This window comes from Panulirus ornatus, chromosome 34 (genome assembly GCF_036320965.1).
Source record: "Panulirus ornatus isolate Po-2019 chromosome 34, ASM3632096v1, whole genome shotgun sequence".
Taxonomy (NCBI): Eukaryota; Metazoa; Arthropoda; class Malacostraca; order Decapoda; family Palinuridae; genus Panulirus; species Panulirus ornatus.
Window position 1 is genome coordinate 22,511,847 of NC_092257.1, and position 12,486 is coordinate 22,524,332.

The window sequence follows — 12,486 nt, forward strand, 5'->3', positions numbered from 1 at the left end:
GAATGATGAAACTGATTCAAACCCTACATTAAAGCTTCTAGGGATTAAATGTCAGCCAGTCGAGCCTTTGCTATATTGGTTCTGTCCGATTGACAGGGCTACATTTGCTCAGTCCAAGGGGGAAAGAGTTTTCTTCTTTATAGACTGTATTTCCCTCAGGATTAAGAACATTGGAAGCAATTTGGGGGCAAAGATTAATACCTCTCTCTAAGTCACAGTGAGTTGGTTAGAATAGTTTTGTCCATGTATTCTGGTAGTCCCACATTTTTGTGAGATATTTAGAGATCAGAGCCACTCTGAAGGGCCCGAAATGTAGGTGACCCCATATGGGGCCAAAGCTTTTCATATTTACCCTTACCTCTTCATCCAGTCAATGATTCAGCCATTCCTGTTCTGAGGCCATTCAGATAAGGGATCAAGCATATTGGGCTTGGAAAACTCTCTCTCCTCTGGCCCCAACTCAGCCTTTATCACTACCCATAATCACTTACCTGTGAAGTGAAGCATTCCTTTACTTAAAGGAAGTGCAGTAACCTCCTCATCATCCTCAGATAGGTCTTTTTGGTTTTTAGCTAAGGACATATCTGACAACTTCTGTCGCTTTACCTATCCTTCTTTTTTCCATTCTGACAGTACTACAGCTGTTTCTCCCATAGACAAAGCAACTCACTTTGGCTCTAGTTTCTCCTCTGACTCCACCCCCTGATGTCCCTCTTATTAATCCTCTCCCATAGACAAAGCAGCTCACTTTAGTTCTAGTTTCTCCTCTAACTCCACCCCCTGATGTCCCTCTTACTAATCCTGTGCCTCTTCCCATGATTTCTTTTCAGACTGTCAGAAAAGCACTTCTTTCTCTGGACAGAAGGAATGCTTATGGTCCTGATGGCATCCATCCCCATGTACCTAAAGAGTGTGTCTCTGAATTTGCACTTGGGCTTGCTTGTCTATTCTGTTTCTGCTTAAAGATGAAGACCAAAACTTTTCCTTCTCCTTGGAAACCTGCATTGATACATCCTATCCCTAAGGATGGTTACTTTTCTTATACCTCTAACTATCATTCTATTGCTTTGACATCTACCAATTCCAAAGCCTTTGGAACCCTCCTCAGTTCCCATATCCTTAAGCACCTCGAGAATCACAGTCTTCTTTCTGATCACCAGTATTATCCCTGAAAGATTTTGTGGAGTCATGTGTAGCTGCCCTTGTTATATCCAAGGCTTTTGGCAGGGTGTGGCATTGGGGCCTCCTCTCTAAGCTCCCCTTTTTTTGGCTTCCCTCCCTCACTTTGCTCCTTCACATCTAGCTTCCTTTGGCCAATCTATCTCTGTGGTTGTTGATGGATCTGCCTTCCCACTTTTCTCCATCGACAGTGGTGTCCCTTAAGGTTCTGTCCTGTTCACTACACTTTTTCTCCTTTTTTCAACGATATACTCTCCTCCACTAATAATCCAATGCTCTCAGATGCTGACAACTTGTTACTGTGTTCATCCATATCCTTCAGTTCTGTTTCCTATTCTTTCACTCAATTTGCATCTCATCTTGATACATCTTCCTTAGTAAACTCAGGGATAGGATATCTCAGTGAGGTAGACAAGATCTTGTTATGTTTAATGCCTCCAAGACCTAATTTCTGCCCTTTCCTTTATCAACTCTCGTACTCTCCTTTGATGATTCTGTAATCCCACTTCTTGACTCGATGAACATACTTGATATTACTGTAACATCCACTCTTTCTTGGAAATCCCACATTACAGGAATAGCTAAGTCTGCCTCTAAGAAACTGAATGTCCTGTTTAGATGTTGAAACTTCCTCCCTTCTGAACAGTTGCTCCGTTATACAAGGGATTGATTCATCTTTGTATGGAGTACTGTTGTTACATTTGGAGTGGTTCTAGCTCTGTGTGATTACTTGACAGAGTTGAGTCGAAAGTGATTCGACTTATACATTCTCCCAGGCTAACTTCCAAACTTAACCCCCTTGCTTTACGTTGCAATGTTGGTTCATCTTCCTTCTTCTGTAGGTTTTGCTTTAGTTTTTGCTCCTGAGAACTGTTTGCTAGTGTAATAAAGTAATGGCTAGCATAACGTTTTTCAACACTGGTTTTTCTCAGAAGCATTCAGTTGCTCAAAGTGCTTTTTCTTTTCTTGATCAGCTACATAATCATTGGCTCAAAATACATATAATCCAGAGCTCCTGGTTTACAGTGAGAATCTTGTTAAAGCAAAACTTCTCTTGATCCTTGCATCGTCGCATCATCATTAGGGGATGTGAGACTTAAGTAATATCTATCCCTATTTCTGAGTACAAAATGGAAGGATGGAGTGAAAGATGTCTTGAGTTTCTGCTGCCTGAACATGCAGGTTGGTGATTGGCATGCATGGACAGAGTGAATTGGAGTAATGTGGTATACAGGGGGTGATGTGAAGTCAGTGGGCTGAACCAGGCATATGAAGCAGTCAGGGAAAAGATCTTATTTACACTGTTGTGGATAGGAAAGCTTAGGTTTCAGCATATTGTACATGAGAGCTGGACATTAGATGTGAGCAAATGAGTGCATTGTTGAAATGGCTAGCTAGTATGAAGAGATAGCTTCTGAGAGATGATTAGGGAAAGCCCCTCAGTTATGTTACGAATATACTTTTGTGTTATGAATATACTCTCACCCCCCAATCACTGGACTTACTCATATACAGTGTGTTTACTGTGTATGTTATTTGGAATACTAAAAGGTTTCAGCTACTGTGGTGATTTTATGTTTACTTAGGTTTCTCAGTCTTTTCATCTTGCTTCTGCTGTAGGTTCTGCCTTTTCAGTGATGTGATTAGAGCAGTAACCCATAGGTCATCATTTGGCCTTAGTCTGGTGGTTTTCATGGGAAAAATGTTATGATAGTAAACTAGTTTGGCAAGGATTCAAATATGTTGGATGCTCCATTTATGTTTCATAGACCCCCGTGGCTAAGGAACTATCCATTAGCCAGCGTTGTAAAAGAGTCCAGATATGGTTGAAACTGATGACTGGGTGGTACTGTATTACTGAACAGCACATGCCATACTAATTAGAGTCCAGTTCTGTTAGCAGCAGCACACTTACCTCTTTGTACAAGTGTGAAAACTTTAAGTAATTTTAAGTTGTTTGATATTTCATTCATCTTTGTCCTGTGTTTTTACATAAGTAATCCACATTAAAATAATTGTTGCTTATGTAATCTGATTTGAAATTATCTTTAACACCTTGGATAATGCTTTAAGAGTTATAGTGTGTATGTGATGAGTTCATTGCATTATTGAGATGACTTGCTCAATATGGTGAGGATCATTAGATGCCTCGTATTGGGATCAGGTGAAAAGCTTTTTAGGTTTGTGTTATTTCTCATATATCTATGGGCACTTGAATTAGCTCAATATTCCATAGTTGTGCTCATGAATATCTCAGATATCACTTCTAATGTTCTATCTTATCTCTACTTTCCTGTAGTCATATAGATTTTATGCACTGTTGATCTCATCAAGAAAATAGATTTCTTTTTGTTGATGTTGTTAGCGACAACCATCCCACACAGTTAACAGCCATTACAAGGTGCTTATTTAGTAGGAGAAAGTAGTTGTTTGTTTTATTTTTCTTCCTCACCCATATTATGTAAATCTTGAACCCTGTGTGTTTGTGCTCATGTGTCTGTAAATCTTAGATTTAGGAATCATCTGATACTGTTTAGAAAATATATATATATAAGTGCTCTGAAATTGTAATAAGCTTTTGTGATGCACGTCTTGCAATTTTGGAAATAATTGATTCCTTTGAATAGATTGGAAGGATCCCAAAATATGCCTCCCTGGTGGTAACACGCTTCATTAAGCCATTAAGTCAAGTGTACTGGGATCTAGGATCGGCATTCAGTACAAATTGTCCTGAGAAAGTATGCTCCTATATTAACAAAAATCAAGAGACATTTGTAAGGTATGTATGCTTTTTATTTTATCAAATGTTTGTTGAAAGATTTCTTGCCCTTTCAAACTATATTTTGTTTTTAATCTTACTTTTTTATACTAATTTGATTCAAAAAGAGCTTCCCTACTGACATGAGTATTTTGCTCATTTTCACTCATGCTGAAATGAGTCATCAAGTGAGAAAAGTAAGACCAAAGTCTCCAAACATACCTTCAGTTTCACACACAAAACAGCTGCATTGCATGCAAAATAGAATTATTCGGTCATTCTTTACTGAAATAATCAAAGCCCAAATCACCACACTGAAGGTTATCAGTAAAGAAAGGGCGTGCTCTTTACAGATCATAAAATATGTTAATGTTACAGCTTATATAAATTGATTTGCAACTTTTGCATTAATTCTGGTCTGTGTAAAGTAGACCCTCTATTAGTTGGTAAAATTCTTTGTAGCACAAGAATGAAGTGACCTGGTGAATAGTATTCCAGAGGCTACCTCATGTTTCTTCCTGTTTGACAAATCATTTTTACATTTCCTGGTCAAGTTTGTCAAACAGCGAACATGTCAGGTCTCAGTACATATCAGATTCAATATTAACATTATAATCGTTGCCAGATCTAATAACATTAGAGTAAAGTACAGTACAGATGTATTTTTGTCAGTGTGGCAGATTAGATTAGAGGAAAAATTTTGTGCTTGGAAAATGTATACTCCTTAAGGACCTACATTAAGAACTGCGCACCTTAAAGGCAAGTTTTCCATCTCCTCTAAGGGTTTGATCTCAATGAGAAGTTGTGAAAATAATGGAAGCCTTGCAGGTCAGGGAACTTATGCTAGTCTTTTTGTGGTCATCGGTAGTAATACTGAGTAATACTCATAGGTATTAATTTTTTCCATTCACATCCTGCCCTCTCCCTCCACTTCCATCAAGAGTTTGCCAGCCATTTGCAGCACAGAAGTTAGAATGACAGTTCTGTTCTCACTTGTCTTGTGTTTTGAACTGTTGAATTTTCCCTGTAATAGGTTTCAGTAAAGTATTTTTGGTGTAATATTTACCAGTAGCTTTCAATACTTTGACAGAGACCAGAACATGGGACTGGTGAAGCAGTGCTTAAGTGCCCTTTACAAGAAGAACATCCAGCGCCTGACCCGTACGTTCCTTACCCTCTCTCTGGCAGATGTAGCCAACCGTGTTCAGTTATCATCTCCCCAGGAAGCTCAGAAATATATACTAAATATGGTACGTCATATCTCGTTCAAATTTTTTTTTATCAAAACTAGTTGTCAGTTGAAAGTGATCTGCTCAGTTTTCTAGTTCAAGTTTCTACCTTAACAACATGATTGATTAAGTAAAAGTACTAAGATTTTTAGGCCTTCTTTTAGGGTTACACCTTTCTCACAATGATTCATAGTTATTTTTAACACCTAGAAGTCAGAAAATTAAGTGCAGGGTTTTTCAAGACCTTAATAGTATTACTTAGTAACATGTTTATTGCTAGCTATAAGGTTATTTGAAATGCTTAAATGATGCTTGTTCCAATTTAAGAAGATTTGGGGCAGACATCGCAGTGAATACTTGTTCTTTATGAAGGTTTCTAAATCTAAGATTAAATCTAGATCTATACCCAACCGTGTGTCATTTTCTGTTAGTGCAAAAGATAGTAGATTTCACATTTGATATAAAATCGGCAGTGACTTGATTGTAGATTATTAACCTAACTATTTGGACCCTTCTTGATCAAGGATCCTGTAATAATCACCTGTACCTGTTTCCATTTGTCCTTCATGCTCTTGTCTGCTCCATATCTTGGGAAAGGTCATGTTGATAGTTTACACAAAGCTTACCCATCATCATGTGGTGTCATGACTCACCCCTTGTGTCATGCCTTCAAGGTCAAGGTCATAACCGGATTTATGGTATTTACTGTTTCCACTCCACAAGTTTTGAACCAGTGGAGGAATCGGCATGATACTTTTTATGAGTATTACCAACCAGTATGATGTGTCATGACTCTTCCTCATGGTCACTCCTTCATGGTTAAGGTCAGAGCTGGGGTTTTAGTGTTTTCTGTAAGGGTCATGGGATTATGCTTTGTACAAGTTTTACCAGCCACTAGTTGATGTAGGTGGGTCATACTATCACCAGTCAGGGTAACAGTAGGCGTCATGGTATTTTTCATGTTTGCTTGATGACTTCAGAATCAGTGCACAGATTGGCATGATACTTTGTACAAGTTTTACCACACCAACAGCTTACTCTCAAGGCCAACTTCACAGTATTTTTGATGTCTGCAGTATAACATTTGATCTAGCTTAGGGATTGCAGTGATACATTTTGGAAATGTTACCATTGTGTTGAAAAGCCACTCAAAGGATTGTGTGTGCACATCCTTTGCTCACCAGGCTATGTAAATGGGATAGAGTGAATTGAAGCGATGTGATGTACTGGGATTGACATGCTGTCACTGGGATGAACCAGGGTGTATGAAGCAGTCAGTGGAAACCACAGAAAGGTTGATTGGAATAAAGAAGACTGAAAATAAGCTTAATGCAGACAACATTCACAAATTTAAGAAGTTGTATGACAGTAGAGAAAGTTCAAGGGATGGGACGTTACCAATGTAAAACTCCGTACCCATACAGTGCAAGTAGGTAATTACAAAGGTTCTTGGAATTTGGCTGTGGATAGGCCGGGCCTGATTTTTCTGCATTATACGTGACACTGACAACGAGAGAGAGGATTTGAGCAAATGGGGCCATTCTTGTTCCTGATACTACTTTGCGGTGCATGAAACTGTGTACAGGTATGAAAAAGCATGCAAATTGGAAGAATAAAGATTTCAAAGATGATAATGATATTGATGATGATGATAATGATGGTATTTGTAATAATGCTGATAATAATAATAATAATAATAATAATAATAATAATAATAATGATAATAATGATAATAATAATACAGGTACACCACCGATTTTCTAGTACTCTTGATTCCAAAGCCTTGCCAGATTAACCATTATGCTGGACCAGCCGTGGTCATGTAATATTAATTCATCAGCACACCTGTAACCCACTAATTATACATCTCCCATTTGCCTAAAGTATACCATGGACTGCTAGAAATTTAAATTAAAAAAATATCAAATGTGTGAGCACTCTAAGATGGTAAGTCTGTCCTTAGATTGCTTGAAACCTGTGGGGTCTTCTTCGTCTTCTGTTGTTCGTGTTTTCCTAGGTGTGCATTGCTAGAATAATGCAGTTTCATCTGCATTATACACCTGCTCAGGACTGAGGTGCTCATCAGGTATGAATTTCGCAAATTTGTCCACATACTCGGCAGCTCCTTTGTGGTTTGCAGACCTCTTTTCTCTGCACACTTTATACATGGAAATTCCATGATGCTTCTTGAATCTTTGAAGCCATCCTTCACTATAGTCATGCTCATGTTGTAATTTAAGTTCTTTATGGAACAACTCAGCCTGGCCCACTCTTATGCTACCTGACAAGTCCACTCCATCTTTCCGACGCTGTCGAAAGCATTCCATCATCATTTGATTGTGCTCAGTACTCTTACCATCTTTCATAGTTTTTCCAATGGTCATTTGCTTCTTGGAATCGCTGTCTGCATAGAATTTCAATATTTTCTCCCTTTGCTTCTATATATCATAAACAGTTGATAAACCAGTACCGTAGATGTCACATAGTTTATGCACCGAAACACCACGGTCCATTTTTTCAACAGTTCTACTTTATCTTGGATCAATATGGACTGGTGTTTACATTTGACACCACGGCTGACACTCTCAAATGTCTTAGAAGTCATAGCAAGGGTTAGATTTCAGCTAGATAAGCTAAGAATCTCACAGAATTGCTGTATCACCACCAACAAGTGTAGTGTAAAGAATGTAAATAAGCGCACCCTACACACAATGCCATCTGTGGCCACCCAGTAAACTAGTGTGGTGGCTGCAGTAATTTCAAGTTCCCTCACATAATTTAGTCCGGACGAATGGAGGTGCCGAACCATCAGTTGTTAGAAATTTGGTGGTGTACCTGTAATGATGATAATAGTAATAATAATAAATAGATGATAATAGTAATAATGGTATAGTTTTTCATACATGGTTGCCATTTCCCGTGTTAGCAAGGTAGCGCTATCTAGGAACGGGCAAAGAAAGCTGCATAAACTCATGTCCATTCACTAGATGTCATGTGTGTTACACCAAAACCACAGCTCCCTGTCCACCACCAGGCCCCATAGACCTGTTTCAGTCCATTGACAACACGTTGATCCCTGTATACCACATCATTCCAATTCACTCTATCATATGCATGTCTTTTATCCTACATGTTCAGGCCCCAATCACTCAAAATCATTTTGATTCCAATGTTCCATCCCCAATTTGGTCATCCCCATCTCCTTGTTCCCTCCACTTTTAACAAATATTTCTTCTTTGTTATCCTCTCCTTACTAACTCTTTCTGTATGTCCATCCATTTCAGCACACCCTTTTCAGCTCTTTCTACCACACACTTTTTATAACCACACCTCTCTCTTACTCTTGTACTACTTACTCAGTCAAACCCCCTCACACTACATTTTGTTCTCATACATCTCATTTCCAACACTTGCACCCTCTTTCACACATCTTCATCTATAGCTGATGCCTCACATCCAGATAACATTGTTGGAAGTATTATACCGTAAAACATATCGATTTTTGCTCTCTCTACAATGACTTCACTTTCCACGCATTCTTTGATAATGATAGAAATATTAAGAATTACAGCAGGGATATGTTAGATGATCATGATTGTTTAAAGTTATTAATGGATGGGGTTGGTGAGGGAGGTAAATGCAAGAGTCTTGCAAGAGAGGGGTGTGTATTCAATCTGTTGGGATAAGAGAACCTGGAAAGTGAGTCAGTTGCTCTTTGCTGATGATACAGCAATGATGGCTAAAGTGAAGACCTGCAGGAGATGGTGACTTGAGTTTGGAAGACCATGTAAAAGGAGGAAATTGAGAGTAAATGTGAATAAAAGCAAGGTTATTAAGATTAGAAGGTTGAGGGACAGGGTAATCAGGGTGTGAGTATGAATGGTGAAAAATTGGAGGGAATGAAGTGCTTTAGATACCTGAGAGTGGACATGGAGTTGAATGGAACCTTGGAAGTGGAATTGAGTAATAGGGTAGGTGAGAGAACGAAGGGTCTGGAAGTGCTAAAGAATTTGTGGAAAGATTGTTATCTGGTTGGGCAAAAATGGGTATGTTTGAAGGTATAGTCATCCCAACAATATTATATGGATGTAAAGCATGGGCTATAGGTAAGGGTGTGCGGAGGAGGCTGGATTCATTGGAAATTAAATGTTTGAGAACAAAATGTGGTGTAAGGTGGTTAGATTATGTAATGAAAGGGTAAGAGAGAGGTGTGGTAATAAAGAGCATGTGTTTGAGAGAACTGATGAGGGTGTGCTGAAATTGTTTGGACATATGGAGAACATGAGTAGGGAAAGGTTGACAAAGAGGATATATGTGTCAGAAATGGAGGGAACAAGGTTAATGGGCAAATTAAAGATAGAAGGATGGAGTGAAAAAGATTTTGGACTATCGGGGCCTGAACATGCAGGAGTGTGAAAGGTGTGCACTGAATAGCGATGGGGTCTACAGGGGTCGACTTGCTATCACTAGACTGAATCAGGGAATGTGAAGTTTCTGGGATAGACTATGGAGAGGTTTGTGGAGCCTGGTTGTGGATGGTTTCAGTGCAGTACGCATGACAAATGAGTGGATGTGAGTAGATGTGGCATTTCTTTGTCTGCCCATGACACTGCCTCACTAATGCGGGAAATGGCAATCAAGAATGAAAAAAATCATAATTACAGTGATAATGATAATTACATTATGGATATAAATTTAAAGCTGAGTTTGTTAGGGAACATAATTCAGCTTCATTTTGATATGAGGAAATGTAACATTTTTCATAAATAGAATGGCAAAAGAATACAAAGTGCAAAGTTGGATAGGGATATTGAGGAAGATAAGTGTGTAGAGTGAGAGATTTTTGTCAGTATTTGGTATGAAGTTGAGAAGTACTGGTTGTAGATGTGACGATGAGAGAGCTGAAATAGTTTGAACAGTGGAAGAGGTGAATGCAAAAATAATTGATTGAGAATGTTTATATGCAAGTTGTAAAGAGGTAGAGGAAGTTGGAGATTGACAGCAGACTGTTTTGATATCACTGTGGTAAAGGGTGTCATGATATTGTGTAGGCTTATGTATCTGTTCAAGGGGGGCGTTCATTCCTTGTGGACATTGTTCTAGTTAAACAAGGTTGAATATTCAGTACTTCCTTTTTATGGTGATTTGCTTTTGTATTTTTCAAGGGTATTTTGCATGGAATAGACACTGCACGTGTCAACTTTTTTACCTTTTTAAAGCCATGATTTTACAGATTGATGATGGTGAAATCCATGCCAGCATAAATCAACGCGATGGGATGATAGTGTTCCTTGATAATCCAGAAAAGTACAACTCTCCAACAATGATGGCTCATCTAGATAAGGAGGTAAGGTTTAAACCATAAAGGTTAATGATTTTTCAATCTAGTATCTTTCAGGGAGAGACTGGAAGACTGGATGTGAATGAAGGATGTAATTCACCTGACACATCAGTTTATTGTTCAGGGTGTATGAGGTTTTATACTAGTTAGAAAGTCATTATTGCACTTGATGTAAGTTAAGCAACTTCTCATTGCATTGTGAAAGTATGCACCAGTTTTTCATTCCATGAAACTAGGAAATGAGTTGAAAGTCATTGATAGGTTCACATATGATTATTATCTAGCATCATCTAGCAGGATAGACTTTGAAGTCTTGTCTCTGAGCTCCATCTTAGGAGAAATTAGACTAGCATATAAGTTAATGGATATGGAATTATTCAGCTAATAGTTCACATTGTACATAAGACCAAAGTAGGGTATGCTTCTCAAGCTTTGTCACTGCATCCAAAGAAGCACAAGAACTAACAGATAAGGTTCAGATGAGAGCAAAAAACAATTCATTGAGCTGGGTTACAGGGAAAGGCTAGAGGCTTGAAATTTTCTTGCCATGGGAGAGAGGACTTGGGATGACTTAGTTAAAACCTTTAGATTTTTAAAACAGAATGATGATGTAATTCTTTGTGAAAGATGTATCTAGGAATAGAGCAACCAGAGGAAATTAGTGAAATTAAGTAAGAAACTTGTTGAAAAAGATGTAAAGAGGTACTTTTATAGTGTATGAGTGGTGGATAGTGGAATATAATGACTGATGTATTTAATGTAGACAGCATACACAAGTTTAAGGAGATGTATGATGATAGAGAATGTTCAAAAGATGGAGCCCTGTGTGTAAAACTCCCTCCCTTCACAGTATTACTTTTTTTTTATTATTTATGATTCCCCCTGGACCAATTTTTATGAAAGACTCCTGGTGTCTTCCAGGACCTTTCAAAAGGCTCATGCAACCCAGTACTGTGCTACTTCCTGTTGTAGGGAAATTTAAATCCCTTTGGAGTGAGAATTCTCTGTACTTCCAATGATAAACTCTCGCTAAAGGTGATTTCACTTGTGGTGTAACATCAGACAAATAGGTAATTACATTGCACTTGACAGCGCATATCTTACCCAGCTATGTATTTTTAACACTTTCATGTATGAAGGGCTGAGTCCTCCTCGTACTTCAAATGTGAATGAGGCACATACAGATAGCATTCAGTCATATGTAATTATTTGCTATATTTTTTAGTTTATGATGCTTCTTTTTTTGTTATGCCTTTGTTTCTTGACATTTACTTTTTCTTAAAAGATTGCTCCATTATGCTATATTTTTTATTTTATTTATTTATTTTGCTTTGTCGCTGTCTCCTGCGTTTGTGAGGTAGCGCAGGGAAACAGACGAAAGAAATGGCCCAACCCACCCCCATACACATGTATATATATACACGTCCACACACGCAAATATACCTACCTATACATCTCAATGTACACATATATATACACACACAGACACATACATATATACCCATGCACACAATTCACACTGTCTGCCTTTATTCATTCCCATCTCCACCTCACCACACATGGAATACCATCCCCCTCCCCCTTCATGTGTGCAAGGTAGTGCGAGGAAAAGACAACAAAGGCCCCATTCATTCACACTCAGTCTCTAGCTGTCATGCAATAATGCCCGAAACCACAGCTCCCTTTCCACATCCAGGCCCCACAGAACTTTCCATGGTTTACCCCAGACACTTCACATGCCCTGATTCAATCCACTGACAGCATGTCAACCCCGGTATACCACATTCCCATTGCCACCCCGCCACACATGAAATAACAACCCCTTCCCCCTGCATGTGCCCGAGGTAGCGCTAGAAAAAGACAACAAAGGCCACATTCGTTCACACTCTGTCTCTTGCTGTCATGTATAATGCACTGAAACCACAGCTCCCTTTCCACATCCAGGCCCCACAGAACTTTTCATGGTTTACCCCAGATGC

The 12,486-nt window shown here is 38.7% G+C and overlaps 1 protein-coding gene across 1 annotated transcript in view; it reads left to right on the forward strand.

Moving 5' to 3' along the window:
• CSN3 (COP9 signalosome subunit 3) overlaps positions 1 to 12,486 on the forward strand; it is a 38,982-nt gene that overhangs the window by 15,518 nt on the left and 10,978 nt on the right. Inside the window, exons 5-7 of the mRNA XM_071682739.1 lie at positions 3,807 to 3,958; positions 5,028 to 5,187; positions 10,400 to 10,513. Of these exons, the coding sequence (XP_071538840.1) occupies positions 3,807 to 3,958; positions 5,028 to 5,187; positions 10,400 to 10,513 (426 nt within the window). The remainder of the gene's footprint in view (positions 1 to 3,806; positions 3,959 to 5,027; positions 5,188 to 10,399; positions 10,514 to 12,486) is intronic.